Raw genomic sequence first — 14,557 nt, 5'->3', positions numbered from 1 at the left:
AAGACGGGCAGCAGCGTCTTGTGATGAGACTTCCGCCACTGCGATCGCCAACCCGCCTGCCAAGCGTGGCGATTACGGCAAAACCCCCTATGGTAAGGCCACATAAAACCGGCCCCTAGTCCCCGGCGGCCCCGCTATTCCTGGCTACGGTAGCGGTCATGGTAACGGCGGGGCAAGGGGTGCTAAGAATCCCCGGCAGAGACCAGGCTACCACAACCGACGAAAACTGGCCCTGGCAACATATAACACGCGCACACTGCGGACCGACGAGAAGTTAGTCGAACTGGAGGAAGAAGTGAGCAGGTTACGGTGGGACGTTATAGGATTATCTGAAGTCCGAAGGCAGGGGGGAGGACTCGATAATCCTCAAGTCAGGTAACCTGTTCTATTTCCGGGAGGGCGACCTGCAGTCCCAAGGTGGTGTCGGGTTTATCATCCACAAGTCCCTCGTAAACAACGTCGTGAAGATCGAGAGTGTGTCGGCAAGGGTGGCGTACCTGATACTCAGAATCACCAAACGGTATTCGCTGAAGGTTATTCAGGTCTACGCCCCGACCTCGGCACACTCCGATGATGAGGTGGAGGCTATGTACGAGGATATATCTCGGGCTATACATAGCTCCCAGACCTACTTCACCGTTGTTATGGGGGACTTCAACGCGAAACTGGGCACACGTAGCGGCAACGAGCTGAAAATGGGGAAATTTGGGTATGGGCAACGGAACGCGCGGGGTCAGCTGCTGGCCGACTACATGGAGAGGGAGGGACTCTTTATGATGAACTCCTTCTTCAAAAGCGTAGTCAGCGCAAGTGGACCTGGCTGAGTCCCAAGGGTGCTACCAGAAATGAGATTGACTTCATCATGTCGACCAAACGGCGTATATTCAATGATGTCTCTGTGATCAATGCGGTGAAAACCGGGAGTGATCACCGAATGGTAAGAGGCACATTGAATCTTAACGTATCGCTTGAGAGGTCTCGACTGATGAAGTCCATGCTCCGGACCAGCATCTGCCCATATCAAAACCCCGAGAGCTTTCAGCTCGAACTCCGGAACCGCTTCGAGTGCTTAGGTGAGTGCGTAGATGTGGATGAGTATAGCAACAGGCTCGTGAAAACTGTCCAGACGACTGGGTCTAGGTTCTTTAAGACCCAGCGTCCAAAAAGAATTCAAAAGATCTCAGATCCCACCCTACAGCTCATGGTAGAAAGACGCAAGATGGTCCTGCAGTCTTCTGGTGACGTGACAGTCTGCCGGAGGCTCAATCGACAGATCTGTAAGTCCCTGAAACGTGATATACGCCAATTCAACACTAAATGTGTTGAAGAGGCTATTGAGCGGAACAGGGGCTCTAAGGTGTTCGCCGGGGATCTGTCCATTGGGCAAAGCCTGCTGACCAAACTGAAGACCGAGGACGGCAGGATTATATCTTCCCGACCGGAGCTCATGGGTGAGGTAGAGAAGTTCTACGGACAGTTATACACGTCAACACGACGACCTGTTTGCAGTGCGGCCACAGATCCAAGAGCCCCACTAATCCGACACTATACCGAAGACATCCCGGACATCGACCTGTGCGAGATTAGTATGGCTCTCGGGCAGCTGAAAACAACAAGGCTCCGGGTGATGACGGAATAACAGCAGAGCTTCTAAAAGCGGGCGGATAGCCAATATTAGAGGCTCTCCAAAACTATTCAATTCCGTCATTCACGAGGGTACCACGCCCCAGGCATGGCACAGGAGCGTGGTGGTGCTCTTCTTTAAAAAGGGCGATAAAACCCTTTTAAAGAATTACAGACCCATCTCGCTCCTGAGTCACGTCTACAAGCTGTTCTCGAGAGTCATCACGAATCGTCTTGCTAACAGTCTCGATGACTTCCAGCCTCACGAACAAGCCGGATTCCGAAAAGGCTATAGTACCATAGACCATATACACACGCTGCGGCAGGTTATACAGAAGTCCGAGGAGTATAACCGGCCCCTCTGTCTAGCGTTTGTGGACTATGAGAAAGCCTTCGATTCGATCGAGACCTGGGCAGTGCTTCAGTCTCTCCAGAGGTGCCAAATTGACTATCGGTATATTGAAGTGTTGAAGTGCCTATACGAAAACGCCACCATGTCAGTCCGCCTCCAGGATCAGTACTCGAAACCTATCCAGCTACAGCGTGGCGTGAGACAGGGAGATATAATATCTCCGAAACTGTTCACCGCTGCACTGGAAGACGTCTTCAAGCTTCTGGACTGGAGAGGACTCGGCATCAACATCAACGGCGAGTATTGCTCCGACACATCTTCTCGTCCCGAATACCGCAGTGTCTCAAGACGAAAGTCTTTGACCAGTGTGTGTTGCCAGTGATGACATATGGAAGTGAGACGTGGTCGCTCACTATGGGCCTTGTCAGAAGGTTGAAAGTCACTCAGAGGGCAATGGAGAGGGCTATGCTCGGAGTTTCCTTGCGGGATCGAATCACAAACGAGGTGATCCGCAGGAAAACCAAAGTAACCGAAATAGCCCTTAGAGTTGCGAAACTCAAGTGGCAGTGGGCAGGGCACATAGCTCGTAGAACTGATGGCCGTTGGGGCAGAAAAGTTCTGGAGTGGCGACCACGAACCGGGAGACGCAGCGTAGGCAGGCCCCCACGAGATGGACCGACGATCTGGTCAGGGTCGCCGGAGTCCGATGGATGAGGGCGGCCCAGAACCGGTCCCTGTGGCGCTCAATGGGGGAGGCCTATGTCCAGCAGTGGACGACTCAAGGGCTGAAATGAAAAAAAATGAATTTAGTACACATTTAGAGATTTTGATATTTTAGGAGCTACAATTAAATCAGACTCATCATCAAAGAAAAGTAACAGTTGATACAACTTATGGTAAATAACATAAGGTTCGACAAATACGTAAAATGGTACTTACCTATTCTTCATAAATGCTACACTAAGTCAAACTACGTACGTATCATAATATTATTATAATAATATTATAAATAAAATATACAAAAACACTTACCATCTCCCGATTTGTCTGTCATGCTACACTAAAACCACATACGCGCAACAGCAAACACTTTTCGCACGCGACTAAAGCTACGTTGTTAACCCAACTTCAAACTAACCGAAGCCATCCCTACCACCGCATGCGATGTTGCCAGATTTGCAGTTGAAATTGTTATAAGAACTAGTCATTTGAGGCTCCGGTATCGTCGGATCAACATTGACTCGGCTAGTGTAGCGTGTATATTACATATACCACGGATCTAAATATGACGTTCCCGTGTAATAAATTTGACCGTTATTGGATCAACTTGTATAGGATATTTTGACGGCAAGTATCTCGAAAACAGGTTGATGTAGATCCAGCATTGCCAGGTACATTTTCAATTGGGATCAAAGTATACCCATTATCTTGACCGGGATACAAATGTACACAAAAAATAGGCGGAGCAACATTTGCATCAAATTCGCACTGGATCAACAATTACACATATGAGTTGAATATATATATATATATATATATATATATAAAAATGAATCCCTATTTACCTTGGTCACGCCACCACGCGTGAACGGCTGGACCGATTTCACAATTGTCAGGAGTAGAATCTTATGAAAGAAAAAATTCAAAAAATTGCGCGGAAGATTAGAAAATTTAAGAAAACTTAACGACAATATTAATTTTACATAACTGTCAGTGGTTTGAAATAACTGTCAGCGATGGACAACGTCTGTCGGGGCAGCTAGTATAATATATATTATAGCTATATAGTTACAATGTTTAATTTCCAGCATGCCGTACACAGAAGCTTGCATACGTGAGATGATGAGGTTCGAGACATTGATTCCACTAGGCGTCCCGCATCGTGCAACAGTTGATGCCAAAATAGGAGACTATATTATTCCTGAGGTAAGTCTTAAGAACTATAGTCGAGTCTTGGGGCAGCTAAGTACTAAACTATCATTATCAATTACTAATGTCTTATCTGTAAGGGATTTTAAAAGTGATTTATCATGATTATTGTATACTAGTATTACTGTGCTAAACTATTATACGTTTTACGAGCTATTTAATAAACAACTTCGAGATGACTCAAATCTAAATGTTGGTTGCGACATGCGCGCGCAAGTTTGTACAAAAAGACCGGAAAAGTAGAAACTATTTTATAGTATAAATGGCTTAAGGGCCTGTTTCTCATGTTTCAAGTACATTTTATTTGACAGTTATTGTATTAAACAGCTAATGTAGATAGTAGATACTATTTTTTAATGTATGCTTTAACATCGAAGCACAGATCGCGGTACAGTCGCGTCTCTAAGCTACAGAACAAAACAAAGCTATACCGCTAGTGACGTGATGCGTACTTTTTTTATAATAATGATTTTTAATAAATTTATTGATATATCGGAATATTTCATTGATTGAGTTAGTGTCACGATAAGGTGTAAATCGGCACTCGTCCCCAGAACTGAAAATCGGGACGTCCTACGCAAATTGAGACACCTGGCAACTCTAGTCTCGACGGACGTCGCCATTATAATTTTCGAAGACTATAGAAACTTAGGAAACGGTTGTCTATTCGTAAGTCAACCAAAAGGATTAACGATATCTATAAAAAACAAGACAATACACATTGGAATGCGGCTGGTACATGCTCACACGCACACACATGATTATTACTAGGCTGTAACGGGGCTGTACGCAGATACATGGCTTAATAATATCGCCGGTTGAAGGGCAAAGTGACTTAAGCGAAATTTTTTTGCGATACTAAGTTTCATACATATTTGAAATCAGCACCTTTTTCTACGTTTTTTTAACCAAGATTAATTTTCCGAAATCATATGTCGCTTAAGTCAATTAGCCTTTCAACCGTCGATATGTATATTTCTACTCGCGTTCCATTCGGAAGAAGTCAAGTAGAAGACCAAAGGCTGTTAAGAAGTACCTAATATTAATTCCATTTCAATTAAAATATAAGTAACGTCAACGAAGAATGGTTTAGTTAATATTTTGAACATAGTCGTTTTAAAAAAGATATTATAATACCTATATTATGTTAAATAAAAATTAAAGCCATTAAATTGTGCGTAATCGAATTTAAATAAATGTGTTATCTATGTGGTTATAATAAAATAGATATTAAAATATTATGGTAATATATTACACGTGTCAAATAGGATAAAAGCCACATGCCACATGAGTACAAATCAATTCAAGGATAACCGAAATAAATGAATTTGGTTATAAAAAAACTATAAAATATAAAATTTTATTGGCTTCGCATGATCTGCAAATATTTTTGTCAGTTACTTTTCTTAAACTTTAATCTATCATGACAAAATATATTGGCAAATTTCATGCTCCATAATTATTGGGAATTCGTTTTACTGTATTTTGCACTATTAGTCACTGTCCAGTAGATTATATTTTAACCTTCCTAAATACTGCTTAACAGACAAAACAAAGTTTGACCCGGTGACTTTAAAGTTTGGAATTATTATGTATTATATAATAATTTCTTATCTTTTCGCGAATAATAGACATTGAAATAAAAAAAAATCCCGATTTTATCGCGGTTTTAATATTCTAATTTTCTCACGCTTCTCACGGTCACTGGGCTATGAAGCTGCAATTTCCAAACGTTGGGAGAATATTATAATATATTTAATAAATGATAAAATCAGAAAAATGGTTTTATTTCAATTATTATGCATTAGCAATGTAAATAAATGTTCGACTCTAACTTTAGCGAATGCATATATCGATTTTTTTATTTGGCGCCGAAAAGCTGATGGTGCATTTACGACCGGCCAAGTTGAAACCAAAATTAACCTATACTAGTAATCAATCCGTGATTGTTCTTTTCTTGACTGGAGTAAGTAAGAGTAAGTTTCAAATTTTTTGTTAATTAATTTCGAAGGCAATTATTGGTATGATATTATCTATGTAATAACGGTTAATACATTATTACATATATTTTGATAAGTCGCTATAACTTGATATTTCTATAAGAGTAAAATAGATTGTAACCTAATAATTATACGGAAAAAGACGTGATAAAAATAACATTACCTTTGTCCATTCTCATTAATTAAAAAGATCGTTATCAGTGCTACCGAAGGATAAAGGTGTACCTACTGGCAATACAGGAAAAATATTAAACGACTGATGTGAATAACATTGCAAACTACATGCTAGTGGTTAATTGGCAATCTCGTGTATTTTTTCATCATGTAGGTTGACATGCACGCATGATCGCCTACAGATCGACAAATGTACATGGACAAACCCAAGAAATATACGTATTTCTTATCTATAATATAAATATATATCATAAAAATATTTAACTTTTAGTTACATCGAGGTGTCTCAAAAAATAATATTGTTTTGACCATCGCGTCCTCTTGTTAATTTTTTATGCGCATAGTACAAGAAAAAATAAAGCTGACCTCTGACATTTTATATAAAAGTACAGGAGAAACTCTTCAATGACTACTGAAGTTGACGTGAGAAAAATATTGCTATAAAGTATTGAGAGTCCACCATGCAGCATGATAATCCATGTAAAAGCATTTTTATTTTTTTTATACGTGCATGGCATAGTGACCCCACTGCATCTGATGGTAAGTGGAGTGGGGTCCAATAGACCTACGAGAGATGATTTCCCCTCGGCAGTTGACACAATTATGCCGGCCAGTTGGAAGCGGATATACACAGGCTGATCCCGGAACACGACACACTTACGTGGGCCACTATGGCGGGTTTTAAAACATTGTGTACGGTGGGCGCTATCCGGGCGGATATAAAATATATTATCCTACCACTAGCATCCGCATGATCATCTAGGAAGGGCTGTGAGACAATTTGTAACCCCTACAAAAGAATTTCTGTCAATTTATCTTCTTTAGAGATATTGCTGGTGAAAGATCCCCTCGGCCACCATGCATGGAGCTTTAAAATAAGTCATTCTGCACACATGTAACAAGTGTTGTTCTACATTTTAATCTAAGTTAAGGGTTATCAGTTGTCTAAATTGTAGGTTATAACCTATTTAAACATATTTTGCGATTAATAATAAACAAGACAGCATTTTGTTGTAATAATAATTATGTCAATAGCAATTTGGGTTAATTTTTGGGCTCATTATTCAGGGCCACTCTTCGCGTTGTGTGTTCTAACTTCGTCCCACGTTGTGGTAGGGGACATAGATTTCATTGACTCCGGGCTGATACTGAGCAGAAAACCGAGATCTCAGCGCGGTAATCCGTTTACATTTTTCGACGCTTTTAATTATTCTTTGGTTTATGGATTTTGTTTAGTTCATACTATTAGTTTAAATAAAGACTTGCTCAAAACCTACCTATAACCTTATAACCGAAAAGATTAGTCTTTAATTATATATATTTTCTGAATTTATGTCAATTGTCGCCTTCTCTTATTGGCGTTGAATTTGCATTATGCGAACCAATACTTAAAATTCGTAATAAAATGCAGTACGTATCTATGTAATTACTAATTAATAAAAATGTAAAATTATTAAAATGCCGGCACTAGTTAACCCTAACCATTTAAAAATAAAAGGTCATGCATACAAAATAAAAATGTCACGCACATACGTATTTCAATTAATAAAAATAACTGATAACATCTACCAAGTTCTTACACAAATGCGATTTTCATATTAACATTGCATTTCCTTCTGTTACTTCTTAATGGATAGCATTAAAATTTATTTAAATATTTTGAAAACCATTAAGGTGTGGTTACGATTTAGCAAAATATTATTACACTCACACAACTAACGAGTGTCCATCGAAGTAGCTTAAAAAAGTACGTAGATTAAACATTTTAATTTTAGATATTATCTCATAATAATAGCTGCAGTTTTAAAAACATATAAAAAGCTTAGGTAAGTACCTGAAATGTATAGCGAACAACATATAAAGTGTGGACTTTTGAGATGGCAACTTCCTTAACTGTTCAGGCGCAAGCAAACTTTTTTAAGAAACTGTTCGTCTTTTTTGAATTCATTAAGATCTGCACTCACAGATTTTGATAAAAGGCTTAGTGAGGATGAAAATGGTCAATTTATTTTGCTTTTCTGATGCATATAATGAACAAAAGGCTATATAATACTATTACAAGTTTGGGTACTTTCAAGGTCAGAATTTGCAAAATAGTCTTCAATTAGTCGTCAAAATAATCATCTGACTATACTTGTAGGTACATCATATGAAGTGACCAAAGCAATTTATATTATTTAAGTTGTATATTACTTTTTCCTCTCCTCTCCTGCCTACTACTTGAATGCTTATTGTGATGATTTATGTCTGCAGGGTACAATGGTGAACCCGAACTTGATGATGATGAATATGGACAAGGACATATGGGGCGACCCTGAGAATTTTAGACCGGAGCGATTCATCGTCAACGGCCAGCTCAATGTAGCTCTTGATAAGTCCTTGCCTTTCGGAGCCGGTAAGCATACAAATCGTCACTACAATTCCTTTTCAGTAGCGCAAGTACTGCAAAGGCCCGTAGGACATTCAAAATCGTCAATGCAATTCCAAAGTCAGTAGCGCAACTACACTGCAAAAATCCGTAGGAAATTCATCGATTGGGACTAATTGGTAGGGATTTTTCCCAACAAACAAAATTGAAATTGTACCCTCTTCGGTTTACTTGCCCTCTGGTCAAAGGCCCGTGCTATTTTACTGTTTATGCATTCCTATTGTTTTGGCACTTTCCAAACTTAACCTTCGCATCAAGGAAGAACGCTTAATAATAATTATGATGAATACTTATCCTTATTTTCTATAGACTTGCAAGACATGATTGTTGATGCCCTATAGTTGAATTTGCAATAATAATGATACCTGGTTGCAATTTCGAGTTCTTTATCTGCATTTTAATTAGTTTCTTTGTTTGGAATGTAATTATATTGAAAAATCTTAATTTTAAGAATTTTAAAAGGTAACGACCAGATCGTGACACAAAACGAGGTAAATGGTTGTGGTCAGGTAGAATTTTTGTTTGTAACCGATACTGCACGCAAGCTTTGCCTTGTTACAAAAAAAAATATTGCAATGACCGTGAAACGAAGAATTTGAACTATAACATTATCTAAAAAATCTATAACACTATCTAATATAAGATAAAAATAACGAGAAATTTTGCTTGCTTGTCATACCTCAATAATAAAATAAAGTAGGTTATCAAAACGAACAATTATAAGAAATACATCCTGAAGGACAGTACGGTTGATATCTGTCGGGCATGCCATAGTCCTGGTGATTAAAGCAGGCACGTATTTTCCGGTTGTCCGTATCTTGCTAACTAGATTTACTTGTATAAACACAACCTTGTAGCCAAGATCATACACCAGCAAATTGCTTTTTAGTATGGCCTTGTTACTCCTGAAGTGCCATATTATCAGTATATATTACAACTAGTTTTTGAAACTGATCATGCAACGTTGCACTAGGATCGATCTATCATCACCGACAGGACTATTGTTGTCAAGAAGCCTGATATTGTCATAGTAGATCGATCGTCGCGCCAGGCAATACTAGTTGACGTCGGCATTCCGCATGACGATAACCTTGTTAAGGTCGAAAAAGACATAATGTCTAAATATTTAGACTTGGCACACAAGGTTACTAGCATGTGGGATGTGGACTCTACAGATAATTGTCCCAATTGTCGTTTCTGCGCATGAGTTGAAACCACAAAGCCCCGACCAACATCTTTAGAAGCTCTTAATTGGCTGTTGGGTTAGAGGCTAGACGCAGAATGCAGTATTGCTGGACAGGGCATTAATTGTGAAAAAATTCCTCACGTTGAATCCCTAATCGAGTCTTGAGCTTCTCCATCGGGGGTAGTTCATTTTTTATATTCTTATATGCATTGTTATTTTTAAAATTTTAAGACAGTTTTTTCTTTAAAAATAAAAGTAACATACATATTATATAGCTGTACAATATATATTTTTTTTTACTATATATGCGCCATGTCATTAAGACCTCCCGAGTAAACAGCCTTGAGCATGCGTTCCATACATTTTTGGCGCACGAGTTATGGCAGAAATATGCAAAGACTTACGAATAATTTATTTTATAAAATAATTTTAGGTTCTTTCGATAATTTAAAATTACCGAAATATTCCTTATTAAATTGTGTATCTAATATTGTTGGTTGGAAATTAAAATAATGTGTACCTTAGAAGGAGATGCACGGAATCAAAAATTTTAGTGGTATTTTTATTATGAATTTAATGAAACAGTATCCATATTATAAAAAAAATGGAACTACTAAGGTAAAGATAATATCTTGTAGAATTAATATATATTTTTTTTCTATGTTTTATAAATTTTGAGTATGATGGCTTCTAAAAATACGGATAGCGCGCCATTTTGCTGTGGAGAGTATATTAATGTTTTATCTTTAACTTTAAGCCATAAAGCACTGTCCTTCATTATTCACGGAAAATTAAACAATATAGCTAATGTCAACTAATAGTTAATGTTAAATGTTGAATAAATAAGGAAAACGCAATACACAAATATAAAACGTGTACTTAAATATTTAACAATGGTTGATGGTAATGAGCAAAATATTTACCATAAATGTCGATCTTGAAACTTACTATGTAAAGTTGCGTTATTTTGTATTATGGGCTATTAAAACACAGCAATATAGGTTTATTACTAAATAAATAATTTTAAACAGTTAAGTTCTACATTGTTTAACGTAAATTTTCCACTAAAATATATAAATAAATTGTGACGTCGGGCGTTTACTTACAAGTGGTTCTACCGGTAGAATGTACGTCAATGGATTCTACACATTTACAAAGTCTCAGAAATAGATAAAAAAAGGTTGCCAAACAAAGTTGTTATATAGTACCTACTATGAAATATTAACGATTTTCTTCCAAACCCTTATTTAAAGTGTACTATGAATTGAGTTATAGTTAACGGGGGCTATTCCAACTATTGGGGTTTATCCGTCTATTTGCAATAATTACGAGCATTATAATCGTAGGACAACTCGCACTAGCATTGTACCGGTGTCGCTATGAATCGCTACAATATTTTAGGGACTCTTGTAAAGAAAAAGCTTTCAACGCGGGCGAAAGCGCGACCAACACTTACTTAATAATAATTTATTGGCAAATTGCAAAGTTATGGAAATTTCCACAGCGTGCCAGCAATGTCTCTTCTGCTGCAATTTTAAACCAATATTTTTGTATAACATATTTAGCAACTATGTTTAAAATATTTATATGACTACTTATTTTAAATACTAATATAAAATTAGTTTTATTCCCGCAAAAATTGTCTGCAATTACGAGCAAAAGCAAGTAAAGTGTATCCAAACAATATAACATATTCTGTAATTGTTATTGATTTCAGTCAAGCTTCAATATACTTATACTTAATTTTGAATGTTGCGTGTGTGGTAAAGATTTATAAAACAAAATTTTGCGCATGAGTAATAGTTATTTTTTTACCTACTTAGCATTGTATGGAAATTAGAAATAATAGTGGCGGCTTTAGTATAGTGTAATGAATATAATTAAAATAGGCATGTTATAAAATGACTCGAAAATATCTCAGTCGGGGAATAAATGTACGAAGATATTTGAACAACATTAATATGACATCGCTTTCTCTTCTCAGGTAAAAGATTGTGCGCAGGTGAAACTTACGCCCGTCAAGCAATGTTCCAAGTCTTCGCAGGGTTCATGCAAGCCTTCCACATTTCCACTGCTGACGGACGCCCTCTAAAAGAACCTGCACCAAGGATACAAGGAATTATAACCACCATACCAGAGTTCTGGCTGCGAGTTGTACCGCGATAAAGGTTTTACCGACGATTTTCATTGCATTTATTTATATTGCATTATCATGATTGGATTTATTTTAAATATATACACATAAAACGTTTTGTCAATTCAAATTTATATGTTTAATGACCGATGGCTGCACTTCATATATAATGTAATAGGAGAACTGAATTCTGTTTTTGCGTTATATTACGACTTGTGAAATGTCGCCTGTTACTGGTGTAGGTACCTATACTCTGCTGGTCTCAATACCTTACTGACATTACAAACAGCTAAAATGCTTTCTTTTGGGTGTGTTTCTATAAACTAGACAGTTAAGAATCCTATCTGTCGGAGGGTCGAATATGATTAGTGTCATTGATGCGTTTATTGTCGTTTACAGATACTAAAGATGGCATATTTACAGGTGGTATCTTCACTAGATCTCAGTTAAGCATTCAAGGTTTTTGATATTGTAACAGCAATAACAGTTAGCGTAACTTTGACTGTCGAGTTGTGATCGCAAACTCCAGTTCAATGTTAATAAATTATTGAGACTGACCATAAGTTTATTATACGAAAGGTGTATTTTCGACCGGCAAGGAACCGGTTAATAAATTATACCTATATATAACGATACTTTTTACTGATGAAGCCAAATAGGTACCTACTACCTTACTTCCACAGGCGTGCCGTTATTTTACGGAACAAGTAAAAGGTTTGTTTTGTGTAATCCAAAATGTATTGTTTCATGTTTAATTGTGCGTTATCTGGAATTTTTTAAATCGAAAGCCAAATATTGTTTTAAATATTCTTTGTGCTTATGTCCAAGTTAAAAAATGGAGGTGTTGATAATAAAAATGAAACTTTATTAATTACAATAATACCCTTGCGAGGTTAGTCACGACTGAATTGCATGTGAATATCAAGTTTACTTTATTAATAAGCTCACAATATATAATATGAACAAACACGTCTATATTGTTTACATCATTTTATATGTTAAAATAAGTAGGTAAGTATATTTTAAATCTTGCAGTTCTTGATGTTGTTCAATTATTTTTGGTGTCGGCAACCCGTAGATTATTGAACTGGAAAAAATAAATATGGATAATTTTGATTGGCGCACTGTGTACATTACATTACACGGTTGTAAAATCATTTAAAATTATAATGTTTGCATTTTACATACCTACTTTAGTCTCTATATTATCAATCATAAATCATGATGGCTAAAGACAATGAATTATGTGGACAAATAACGATTTTGACACGGAACTGATCGAAATATTTAATACCCAAGTAGATAATGACGATGCGTATTAAAAAACGTTCTAAATGCTTCTTAATAATATAATTTTAAATGATAACATAAATGGAGTATAGCCATGTTAATTATTAACATTATAAATTAATATTGAAAATTGAAATTAAATTAACATGTAGGTATTTTATGTTCATTGTTATTAATACTAATGTATTATTTCTAATTTAAACCTTAATCATATTTGATTAGTTAGTGGTTTGCTGATTCTCTTAAGGTGGCGACATAATTATATCGCTGGATAAATAGTTGTAAATGGTCGATGGTGGTAATCATAATGATTTTCAGCTTTGTTTTCTTTTTAAATAAATATATTTATGAATAAAATATATGCATGAAAATATTGTTTAATTTTAACTATTCTCAAGCTTGAGTTACTTCGGTGTAAAAAAAAGAGTGGATTTATAAATAATAAGTACATAATTATTATACCAATTAAAATAGGAATAAAGTAACAAAAAGATACCTCAAGGACTCTAAGTAAAGTCTATTTATGTTCCAAATCTATAAAATAATTTTGGTATAAATACCTACTAGATGTTCTTATTACAAATTTGTCACCTCCGTCTAGTGTCGCCAGTTTTTTTTTTGCCAACTCGGGATTTCGAAACATTGAGTTAAAAAAAGAGGGAAACATAGTAAAAAAAACCTATATTATAATCAGAAGTTTTTAAATATTAATCTTTTTATTTGAGTTTTAAATTACGTTTATGTGAAAATAGATAGCAAAAATGGCCATAGAATAAAAAATATATTTTAAATCAGATTTACCCTTATTTATGTAGGTGTATATTATATGTGTATTTATGTATGTAATGTTTATCAATTATTTGTTTTTTTTTTATTTTTTAATATAATATAATCCACTGCACTACCCTCTCTTTCTATTTCTCGTTTTTATATCCATCCCATGGTTGTCTGGAAGACATTGCCTAGACCGATAAGACCGCCATTTGTACATGTGCCTTTTGTCTCTCTTTTCTTCTTTGCATCGTTTTTTTTTTTGTTTTTGTTTTTGTGTGTTTTGTACAATAAAGAGTAAAATAAATAAATAAATATTAAATACCCTATCGTCATGTAATTGAGTCTTCTAGGTTTTCCGAAAAAGAAATAATTTAAAAACAAAAATCAAAGCCAAAGCAAAAAAGGTTTATTCATTAGAAAAAATTGGTGTTTCAAAATATAATAATCACAAGCACTAAAACAAATTGAATAAGTATTTGTCTTAGATTGTTATTCTTGACGCACTCCACCACTCGCGCACCTGCGACCCCATCTTGTTCTCTACATTCCACTAGTTCGCGTGAGTGACTTCGACTAATTTTGTTTACGGAGCCGACAAACAGAATACTTACAGGTAATACATTTCGCCGTTCCTGGAAGATTTAAACTAACAAAAAAAAGAAAAATT

The 14,557-nt window shown here is 36.3% G+C and overlaps 2 protein-coding genes across 3 annotated transcripts in view; one reads left to right on the top strand and one right to left on the bottom strand.

The window, feature by feature from the left end:
* Nucleotides 1-13,487, top strand: part of LOC115446889 (probable cytochrome P450 304a1) — a 40,709-nt gene extending 27,222 nt beyond the window's left edge. Inside the window, exons 7-9 of the mRNA XM_030173714.2 lie at nucleotides 3,784-3,901; nucleotides 8,332-8,473; nucleotides 11,677-13,487. Of these exons, the coding sequence (XP_030029574.2) occupies nucleotides 3,784-3,901; nucleotides 8,332-8,473; nucleotides 11,677-11,858 (442 nt within the window). The 3' untranslated portion in view covers nucleotides 11,859-13,487. The remainder of the gene's footprint in view (nucleotides 1-3,783; nucleotides 3,902-8,331; nucleotides 8,474-11,676) is intronic.
* The window catches only part of LOC115456418, a 344,631-nt gene that overhangs the window by 172,976 nt on the left and 157,098 nt on the right, over nucleotides 1-14,557 (bottom strand). The window lies entirely within an intron of this gene.

The sequence above is a fragment of the Manduca sexta genome, chromosome 20 (assembly GCF_014839805.1).
Source record: "Manduca sexta isolate Smith_Timp_Sample1 chromosome 20, JHU_Msex_v1.0, whole genome shotgun sequence".
Taxonomy (NCBI): Eukaryota; Metazoa; Arthropoda; class Insecta; order Lepidoptera; family Sphingidae; genus Manduca; species Manduca sexta.
This window is presented reverse-complemented; position numbering and strand designations above follow the sequence as displayed.